This window comes from Heptranchias perlo, unplaced genomic scaffold (genome assembly GCF_035084215.1).
Source record: "Heptranchias perlo isolate sHepPer1 unplaced genomic scaffold, sHepPer1.hap1 HAP1_SCAFFOLD_43, whole genome shotgun sequence".
NCBI classification, from domain to species: Eukaryota; Metazoa; Chordata; class Chondrichthyes; order Hexanchiformes; family Hexanchidae; genus Heptranchias; species Heptranchias perlo.
Genome location: NW_027139442.1, coordinates 10,923,975 through 10,934,948, shown reverse-complemented (window position 1 = coordinate 10,934,948; position 10,974 = coordinate 10,923,975). Strand labels below are relative to the sequence as shown.

General features: G+C 43.6%; 1 protein-coding gene across 1 annotated transcript; it reads left to right on the top strand.

Moving 5' to 3' along the window:
* The first annotated feature begins 9,650 nt into the window (after positions 1-9,650).
* On the top strand, positions 9,651-10,474 carry LOC137312596 (histone H1-like). Its single transcript, XM_067979122.1, has 2 exons — positions 9,651-9,986; positions 10,032-10,474. Exons 1-2 carry the CDS (start codon positions 9,651-9,653, stop codon positions 10,284-10,286), a joined length of 591 nt encoding a protein of 196 aa, XP_067835223.1. The 3' UTR covers positions 10,287-10,474.
* Positions 10,475-10,974: the final 500 nt, after the last annotated feature.

The following is a 10,974-nucleotide window of genomic DNA, read 5'->3' as shown; positions in this document are numbered from 1 at the left end:
TTACAATTTAGTGACATCCAGACACAACCCAACCCCTGCACTGATCCATGAATGGGTCTACCCGATTGGGCAGGGACCTTTGTACATATCAGATTTCTACTCCCCTTTCTCATGGGACTAACCGTTCAACCGAAACAAAACAGCCGCTGTTTAAAATGTGACCTTCACACTTCTCACCTGATGCCTGCAATAGATGCTCTTTGTATAACTCCCCATATCCTTACTGTCCGGTTCTGTTTACTGTTCAATAACAAACACTAAAGGTTAATGGGCAGGTTTAAAAAATCAGATTTAGTACCTGCCACCAATCACAAACACGCTCACACTGCACATTGTCCGGTTTCAGCAATTTGTTCCGAACTGCTGCAGTTCTGCTTCCGGCCAGTAGATGTCCCCAAACCCCGGGACATTGAAGTTTGCAGATGAGAGAGGGACAGAAGATAAACTCATTCTTCACATTATATTGCACGAGTGGAATTTAGAAAAAACTGGGAATGGAGACGAGCTGCAAGTACTTTTTTTTGGACCAAAAACTACTTGTAATGCTGTGTTAAATTCTTGTAATCGATTTAGGGCGTATAGTCAATATTGAGGAAGACTGGGACAAAATAAACTTGCAGAACGGCCGTGCAAATGGCCATTGAATTTCAATATAGAAAAGTGTGAGGTGGTGCATTTCGCTCGGGGGAATAAGGAGGCCACATACTGCATGGAAAATAAGAGTCTAAATGGGGTTGAGGTGCAATGTAAATCATCCTGAGATATCAGCGAGAAATACTTCGCAATGTAAAGTGAAATACAATGGGGTAAATTCACAACTATCGAATGAGAGAAACAAAAACTTTATTATGAATTAATTGTCTTCATTTTTCACCGTCAAAAAGTGCAAAAATACGAGAGTAAAAGTTGCAGTCCGAAACTTCCATCACATTGCACATTATCCTGTTTCTGTAACCACGACAGATAATGTGAATTTGTTTTTTGAAGGGGTAACCAAGAAGATAGATGAGGGCTGTGCAGTAGACGTGGTCTACATGGACTTCAGCAAAGCATTTGACAAGGTACCGCATGGTTGGTTGTTACATAAGGTTAAATCTCATGGGATCCAAGGTGAGGTAGCCAATTGGATACAAAATTGGATTGACGACAGAAGACAGAGGGTGGTTGTAGAGGGTTGTTTTTCAAACTGGATGCCTGTGCCCAGCGGTGTGCCTCAGGGATCGGTGTTGGGTCCGCTGTTATTTGTTATTTATATTAATGATTTGGATGAGAATTTAGGAGGCATGGTTAGTAAGTTTGCAGATGACACCAAGATTGGTGGCATTGTGGACAGTGAAGAAGGTTATCTAGGATTGCAACGGGATCTTGATAAATTGGGCCAGTGGGCCGATGAATGGCAGATGGAGTTTAATATAGATAAATGTGAGGTGATGCATTTTGGTAGATCGAATCGGGCCAGGACCTACTCCGTTAATGGTAGGGCGTTGGGGAGAGTTATAGAACAAAGCGATCTAGGAGTACAGGTTCATAGCTCCTTGAAAGTGGAGTCAAAGGTGGATAGGGTGGTGAAGAAGGCATTCAGCATGCTTGGTTTCATTGGTCAGAACATTGAATGCAGGAGTTGGGATGTCTTGTTGAAGTTGTACAGGGCATTGGTGAGGCCACACTTGGAGTACTGTGTACAGTTCTGGTCACCCTATTATAGAAAGGATATTATTAAACTAGAAAGAGTGCAGAAAAGATTTACTAGGATGCTACCGGGACTTGATGGTTTGACTTACAGGGAGAGGTTAGACAGACTGGGACTTTTTTCCCTGGAGAGTAGGAGGTTAAGGGGTGATCTTATAGAAGTCTATAAAATAATGAGGGGCATAGATAAGGTCGATAGTCAAAATCTTTTCCCAAAGGTAGGGGAGTCTATAACGAGGGGGCACAGATTTAAGGTGAGAGGGGAGAGATACAAAAGGGTCCAGAGTGGCAATTTTTTCACTCAAAGGGTGGTGAGTGTCTGGAACGAGCTGCCAGAGGCAGTAGTAGAGGCGGGTACAATTTTGTCTTTTAAAAAGCATTAGGACAGTTACATGGGTAAGATGGGTATGGAGGGATATGGGCCAAGTGCACGCAATTGGGACTAGCTTAGTGGTATAAACTGGGCGACATGGACATGTTGGGCCGAAGGGCCTGTTTCCATGTTGTAACTTCAATGATTCTTCTATAATTCTATGATTCTCGCTTACGGCCAGTAGATGTCAGTCTCCAGCACTGTACATGAGAGTGGGGTTGATTCTGTCATTGTCAGTCTCTGGTACTGTGCGTGAGTTTGGGATTCATTCAGTATCTGTCAATCTCTGGTACTGAGTGTGAGCATGGGGTATGTTCTGCATCTTTCAGTCTCAGGTACTATATATAAGTGATGGATTCATTCTGTATCTGTCAGTCTCTGGTACTTTATGCGAGTGTGGGATTAATTCTGTATCTGTCATTTTCTGGTGCTGTATGTGAGTGTAGGATTCATTCTGTATCTGCCATTCTCTGCTACTTTTCTCAGTGAGGGATTCAATCTGTCATTCAGTCTCTGAGACAATGTGCAAGTCTGGATTCATTCTGTATTCTTATTTCAGTTTACAGTATCGTATTTGAAACTGTATCTTTAATGCTTTAAATTATATATAGTTCTTCGTCGATTATTTACGTTGTTAATATGGATACATTTTTCGATTTTCTTTATTCAAACAATGTGTGAGAGTTTTGGAGTAGTATTGTATCTTAATCTCTGAACTGTATTGTGAATGATAATGTACCTTTCAATCTGTTCCCGGTGAAATTATTGGACTGGTATGTAATGAGTAGCTCAGTCTGCAATAATGGGATTAATTCTGTATCTGAGTCTAACACGACATGTGATTTTTGGACACGATATGTAATATGTAGCTCATCCTGCACTAAAGGAATTGATACTGTATCTATCAGTCTTATCCTGTATGAAGTTTTTGGACTGGTGAGTAACATGTAGTTCAGTCTGTGCTAATGGAATTGATATTATATCTTTGAGTCTGATAAGGTATGAGATTCTTGGATTGCTATATAATGTGTGGCTCAGTCTGCACTAATGAAATCGATACTGTACCTTTCAGTCTAACATTGTATGAGATTGTTGGACTGTTATATAATGTTTAGCTCAGGCGGTGCTAAAAGAATTTAAACTATATCTTTCAGTCTGATCATTGGTGTGATTTTTGGACTCGTATGTAATGTGTAGCTCAGTCTGCACCAATGGTATTGATAATATTTATATCTGTATAATACTGAGTATTTACCAATATATCTAATATGTAGCTCAGTCTGCACTAATGGAATTTATACTCTATCTTTCAATCTGATACTATGAGATCTTTGGACTGGTCTGTAAAGTGTAACTCAGTCAGCAGTAATGTGACTGTGACATTCATTCTGTATCCGTCAGTCTCTGGTACTTTTTGAGTGAGAGATTCATTCTGTATCTGTCAGTCCCTGGTACTGTGCGTGAGTGAGATTCATTCTGTTCCGGATACTGTATGTGATTGTAGGATTTATTCTATATCTGTCAGTCTCTGGTACTGAGTGTGAGCATGGGGTATATTCTGCATCTCTCAGTCTCAGGGGTATTATATATAAGTGATGGATTCATTCTGTATCTGTCAGTCTCTAGTGCTATCTGTGTGTGTGGGATTCATTCTGTATCTGCCATTCTCTGCTACTTTCTCTCAGTGTGGGATTCATTCTGTAATTCAGTCTCTGATACAATGTGCAAGTCTGGATTCATTCGGTGTTCTTATTTCAGTTTACATTATCGTTTTTGAAACTGTAGATTTAATACTTTAAATTATATACAGTTCTTCATCGAGTATTTAATTTGTTAATATGGATACACTTTTCAATTTTCTTTAATCAAACAATGTGTGTGAGTTTTGGAGTAGTATTACATCTTAATCTCTGAACTTTATTGTGAATGGTAATGTACCTTTCAATCTGTTCCCGGTGAAATTATTGGACTGGTATGTAATGTTTAGTTTATTCTGCAATAATGGGATTAATTCTGTATCTCAGTCTAAACTGTATGAGATTTTTGGACTGGTGTGTAACATGTAGCTCAGTCTGTGCTAATGGAATTGATATTGTATCTTTGAGTCTGATAAGGTATGAGATTCTTTGACTGCTATATAATGTGTGGCTCAGTCTGCACTCATGAAATCGATACTACATCTTTTAGTCTAATATTTTATGGGATTTCCAGTCTGGTATGTAATGTACAGCTCAGGCAGTGCTAATAGAATTGAAACTCTATTTTCCAGTCTGATCATTTATGAGGTTTTTGGACTCGTATGTAATGTATAGTTCAGTCTGTACCAATGGTATTGATACTGTTTATTTCAGTATAATACTCCATGAGTATTTACCAATATATCTAATATGTAGCTCAGTCTGCGCTAATAGAATTGATACTGCACCTTTAAAACTGACACTATGAGATTTTTGGACTGGTATGTAATGTGTAACTAAGCCAACATTGATGGAATTGATGAGGTATCTTTCGATCTGCGACTGTGAGATTTTTGCTCTGGTACGTAATGTGTAACTCAGCCTGCACTAATGTAGGTGACTGTGAGATTCACTTTGTATCTCTCAGTCTCTGGTACTGATTGTGAGTGTGGGATTCATGCTGTAACTGTCACTCTCTGGTACTCTATTTGACTGTGGGATTCATTCTGCATATAGATTCTCTAGTACTGTGTGTGGGTGTTGAATTATTTCCATATATGCAGTTTCTCATAATGTATGTTGGTGTGAGATTCATACTGTATCTGTCAGTCTCTGGTACTGTGTGTGAGTGTGAGATTCATTCTGTATCTGCCAATCTCAGGTACTGCGTGTGAGTGTGGGATTCATTCTGTATCTGTCAGTCTCTGGTACTGTGTATGAGTGTGGGATTCATTCTGTATCTGTCAGTCTCTGGTGCTGTGTGTGAGATTCATTCTGTATCTGCCAATCTCAGGTACTGTGTGTGAGTGTGGGATTCATTCTGTATCTGCCAAACTCAGGTACTGCGTGTGAGTGTGGGATTCATTCTGTATCTGTCAGTCTCCGGTGCTGTGTGTGAGATTCATTCTGTATCTGCCAATCTCAGGTACTGCGTGTGAGTGTGGGATTAATTCTGTATCTGTCAGTCTCTGGTGCTCTGTGTGAGTGTGAGATTCATTCTGTACTCTGTCAGACTCTGGTACTGTGTATGAGTGTGGGATTCATTCTGTATCTGTCAGTCTCTGGTGCTGTGTGTGAGTGTGAGATTCATTCTGTACCCTGTCAGACTCTGGTACTGTACGTGAGTGTGGCCTTCATTCTGTATCTGCCAATCTCAGGTACTGTGTTTGAGTTTGGGATTTATTTTGTATCTCTCAGTCTCCAGTGCTTTATGAGAGTGTGGGATGGTTTTGCTATCTGTCAGTCCTTGGTACTGTATGTCAGTGTGGGATACATTCTGTATCTGACATCTCTAGTACCATACTTGAGTGTTGGATTCACTCTGTGTCTGGCAAACTCTAGTACTGTATGTGAGTGTGGGATTCATTCTGTGTTTGTGTGTCTCTGTACTGTATCTGAGTGTGAGATTCATTCTGTATCTGTATATAATTATTCTCTCAGATTACATTATGGTGTTCAATACTGTAGCTTTACGATCTTAATGTTTAAACAGTTTTTCCCAGTATTTAATTGGTAAACATGGATACACTTTTAGATTTGATGCTGGAGGTTTTAATCAGAAGATTTGTGTTTTTTGGACGAGTATCATATCAGTATCTCTGTGAGTACTGTTGTGAATGATAATATTTCTTTCAAACTGATATGGTGACATTTTTGAATTGGTATATAATGTGTCGATCAGCCTGCAGTAAAGGAATTGATACTGTATCTTTAAATCTCATGCTATGAGTGTATTATAAACTGGTATCTAATTTGTTTCTCAGGTTACACTGTCACAGCATTTCTCAATCTGATATTGTACATGATTTTTGGACTTGCAATTTGTATTCGAATGGTACACTATTCGAATGGATACTGCATGTATTAAACTCCCGTGTGGGTGTGAGAGTTCTGGGCTAGTATTCAATTGGAATCTCGGGGAATCTGGTTTTTAATTCATGGCGAATGCTGCACTTCTTGGAAATTGACAATCTGATAGTGTGACTTTGGACTGGGATTTTTGTATCTACCTGTCAGCGGGACTGAGTTCGGGTGCAATGGAACAGTGTCTGCCTCACCTGCTCTGTTTGACTGTTGGATTGGAAATGTGTCTCTGGAACTTGGGATCAGTGTGGGACTGACTACTTCTGCTGTCTGAGACTGTGGAACTGATGACCTGTCTGTGTCTCTGTGCTCTGAGAGTGATAATATACATACTGTGTGTGAGAAGGAGTTGGCTGCACTGTTCCTTTGTCTCGGGGGGAGGAAACTTCACATTCATTCTGGATCCTTCTCGGATTTGCCTGCAGAAAGAAAATTATCGCATGTTACACAATAACAGGTGAGGTAGAAAATACAAAAGTGATCAGTTTAATAGCTCTGTTAATAATTATTTTGTACATCGACAAATGAAAACCAGTGATACAGTGTCAGTGTCTGACTCGACTGCAGTACTGCAGCACTCAGCTTCAGCATACCAGGTGTGTTAGGCTGTTTTAGAACAATTTAGTGACATCCAGACAAAATGCAACCACTGCACTGATCCATGAATGGGACTACCCGATGGGGCAGGGACCTTTGTGCAGGTCGGGTTTCTAATCCCCTCTCCCATGGGACTAACCGTTCAACTGAAAGCAAACAGCCGCTGTTAGAAATGTGTCCTTCACACTTCTCACCTGGTGCCTTCAATAGATGCTCTTTGTATAACTCCCCACATCCTTACTGTCCGGCTCTGGTTCCACTCTTCACTGTCCAATAACAATAAACAGGGTGAGACTGGAACTAAACCAGGACCATTCACTACTGGTTTGGGGAGAGAAAGCAGCAATGATTTTAAATAGCAGGTTCTTCCCATTCTCTCTCCCTTCCCCTGGACACACCCGGTACACACACAACCCGAGAATGACCTCTCCCTTCCCCCGCTCCCTCCATGTTCCGGGACCAGTTCCTGATCCACTCCTCCTCTTACAAACAGACCCCGGACTCCCCGGCCCTTCCCCCGGACTCAATGCCGATCTCTGAGCCCATCTGCGGACACGGTCCCGAAGCGATGATCTGCTGTAACGAGGATGCTCTTTGCTCCCTTCCCCCGGGGGTCGTGATCTCTCCATTCCCGGCTGTTTCAAACCATCTTCTTCCGCTCAGTGAGGGAATGGCGCCCACAGGCCGAGCTGGGGGAGGGGAGCGCGCATGCGCTCTTCTGCTCACCAACAATCAGCGCTGGGGGCGGGGCTGGGTCACGCATGCGCAGATATCTGGTTTAATTCCCAATACAAAAATCGATGGAAACTTTCCCCAATCGGAATTTTTCAGAGTCTGAGCAAATCCGAGAAGGATCCAGAATGAATGTGAAGTTTCCTCCCCCAGAGACAAAGGAACAGTGCAGCCAACTCCTTCTCACACACAGTATGTATATTATCACTCTCAGAAAGGTCAGAGGGAATGGGGTCCACAGGCTGTGCAGGAACAGGCACCAGAATGGGAAACAGATGGGATTCCACCAGTGCCTAACGCTGGAATCCAGACTGACTTTACAATCTCTCACTATTAAACTCGATGTTTCCATCCCTGCTGTTTCTCTCGGTATCTTTTGATGGTAAACGGCCTTTCATAGATAAAATGGGCGGCTGTGAAATGAGCCAATGGGTTCTGTTCATTCTTGGCTCCCTGACTGATAAAGCAACGCGTGACTCCGAAACTGGAGGGACGATTTCTCAAACCAATCCTGGAGAAACAGCGGAGGAAAGTGGCAGTCCGTATATTGGCTTCGACCGTGTGGGATTAACATCTGACAGCAACAGTCCCAGATTATTTCAATCGGAATGAAACTCTCGGTCACTGAGAGAAATATTGAATGGGCCTGAGCTGCAAGATGACAAAGGGTGAAACATGCAAGAGAGGGTTAAATGTGTGACACTGTCCCTGAGAATGGGATTAATAATGTGTCTGTCTCTGAAATAATTTTAGTGAGAGATGAGACTGCATCTTCTGTCACTCCACCTTGGAATAGCAATTGGAATGGAATATTTTTTCCAATTTGTTACTGGGTGAATGCTGGACATTACAGGTCAGTTTCTCTCTCTCTCTTTTGCACAGCATATGAATGTGGGATACTGTTACTGAGCGTGAAACGGACATACTGATAGGAAGTGTGAGACTGATACATTGTCTGTGTGTGTGTCTCTGTCTGTCTGTTTATCTGTCGGTCTGTCTTTCTCTCTCTCCAGCGCTGTAAATGAAAGCGAAATACTGTTACTGAGCTTAATATCGACACCCTGGTGGAAGGTAAAGACTGATTCAGTGTTTGTGAACAGACCTCCGGTGCTGTTGGTGAGATAGTCACTGTCCCTTCTATTATGTATGAGCCGGATTGACGGTGCATTTATCAGTCTCCAGTCCAGTAAGGAAAGGTGGGGAGAAACAGCCTGGAACGGCCTGACACTGGACTGCCTGTTAGTGTTGAATTTATTCTGTAACGAGCCGTCTCTGGGTGTTGAGAATGGGACGGATAGGACACCAGTTACTATTGTCTGTCAGTCAGTTTAGGAGGAGAGAGAAACACAGAGAGACTGGAAGAGCCCAGAGCGGATAATTTGTATTATCGTCTTAACCAAACATATTTCTGTGTACGAACAGTATAATATTTTAAAACCAGATGTGAATTATCACACCAACAGCTGTGATTGACTCCTGCCACTGAATCTGGGGACCAGACACTGTGAGGAGCGCCGGCCTCAGAGTGTTTAACAGTTACTGAGCTGGGAAACTACAACTAACACCCGAGAATCTGCAGCACAGGCCGAGCGGGGAGGAAAGCCTGTCCCGGGAATTGTCAATCTGGCGACCAGTTTGTCCTGTGAATGTGAAGATGTGAACATTGTGTCAGAGAGAGTGTGTTAAAGGGGCGGGCGGATTAGATTAATGTCACTGTGTTTGTGTGGCCGGTCACATCGCCGTATTTCCGGGTCGCTTTACAGTAAAATTTAAAAAAATCCCTGTCAAAGGATCGCCCTCCTCCCCTGCCGAGCTCCGAAGTGAAAAATTAAGGTAAGGTTTGAGTTCAATTCAAGATTTCAGACGAAAAACGGAGATCGTGTCAGCGATCGGGTGAGAGAGCGCGATCAGTGCAGCAATGAAACGGGTTTAAATCGAAACTGGTGCTTTCAATTCCGGTGAAAGTTTTTCGACAGCAAACATTCCGGTGTTAGATATAGGAAGGGGCTAGTCTGGGACTCTGGAGTGCCCGCTTTTAATTGTAACCGGCGAGTTTAAGAGGAGAGAGAAACACAGAGAGGCTGGAGGGGCCGGGAGCTGACAGCAGGGTGTCTCCGCCCCGTCCGCTCTGTGCCTTTAAGTTGCTCTGTGCCGCCGCCTCTCGTTTCATTTCTGACCCAGCTCTGACTGTCAGAGAGATTTTCTCCAGAGTCCCGGACATGACAGACACTGCAGCCGCCGAAACGGCTCCTCCTGCCGCCGCCGCCGCTCGAACCAATGCTCCGAACAAGAAGAAGGCGGTTCCCCGACCCACCGGTCCCCCGTTGGGCGAACAGATCCTCAAGATTGTGGCGGATTGCAAGGATCGCAAGGGGATATCTCTGGCCGCGATAAAGAAGGTTCTGGCTGCCAAAGGCCTGGATGTGGAGAAGCACCGTTCCCAGATTAAATTAAGTATCAAGAGAAATGTGGAAAAAGGCTCCCTGGTGCAGATCAAGGGCACGGGCGCCTCGGGCTCCTTCAGAGTCGCTAAGAAGGAAACTCAGGCAAAAGTGGTAAAGAAGGTGAAGAAACAAGTAACCAAGAAATCTCCCGGAAAGAAACCAGCGAACAAAAAAACAGCCGTCAAGAAATTAACGGCCAAGAAACCGGCCGCCAAGAAATCAGCGGTCAAGAAACCTGTTGCCAAGAAATCGATCACGAAAAAGGCGGCGAAATCACCAATTAAGAAGAAAGCGGCGGCTAAGAAGCCCAAGACCCCCAAGCCGGTGAAGGCGAAGAAGGTAGAAAAAGCGAGGGCCAAGCCCAAGCCGAAGTCAGCAAAGCCAAAGAAAGCAGCGGGCAAAAAGAAGTAAAAAATCAAGTGCAACTTGTGAACATCTGAACCCAACGGCTCTTCTCAGAGCCACCCACGTCTCTCAGAAAAGAGCTGACCCAGGAATCAGATGATTCCTGTCCCGGGGCCGGGCTCAGATTTCAGATGGAAATCATTGAAAATAAACCCAGGGTCCTGGTGACTCACTACCCACGCCCCAACCCCACTGTCTGAAATAAAATAGAGAGAACACAAAACAAAGGCTCTTCCAAGAGCCACCCACCGCCTCACAGACCTGGGAACGATCTCGGGCTGGGGAAGCAGTTTCCGATATGTCCGGGCCGGTCCTCACTCGAACTGGCGTGTGTTCGGCTCCAGTCCCAGTTCATTTTTCTCACAGATTCAGGGCGAGAGTCCGTGACAGGGTAAAACTGGCGGAGATCCGCCGCTATCACAATTCAAACCCCAACACATGAGATTCTCCAAATCAGCTGGAATAAGTGTTTGTAAACTGCTGAACCGGTCTGGGAGGGGATGTGTGGGGAGATAGAATCGGGTCTGCCACTGAAATGGAAGGAGACGGGTAGATATGTTATAGAAGGGACTGTATTTGGGCAGGAATATCACTGACTCTTAATTGTAATGGGGCTTATTTAAAAGCTCCGAGTTTCTGGAAATCCTTGAATATGAAGCCCGAGTCTATAAGGGTATGTGCGGAGCGCTGTGTT

Excerpts from the sequence above, each read along its gene's own strand:
- LOC137312596 (XM_067979122.1), top strand. The coding sequence starts at position 9,651 with ATGACAGACACTGCAGCCGCCGAAACGGCTCCTCCTGCCGCCGCCGCC. Across the intron at positions 9,987-10,031 it reads AGGAAACTCAGGCAAAAGTG|AAACCAGCGAACAAAAAAAC; the intron begins GTAAAGAAGGTG and ends TCTCCCGGAAAG.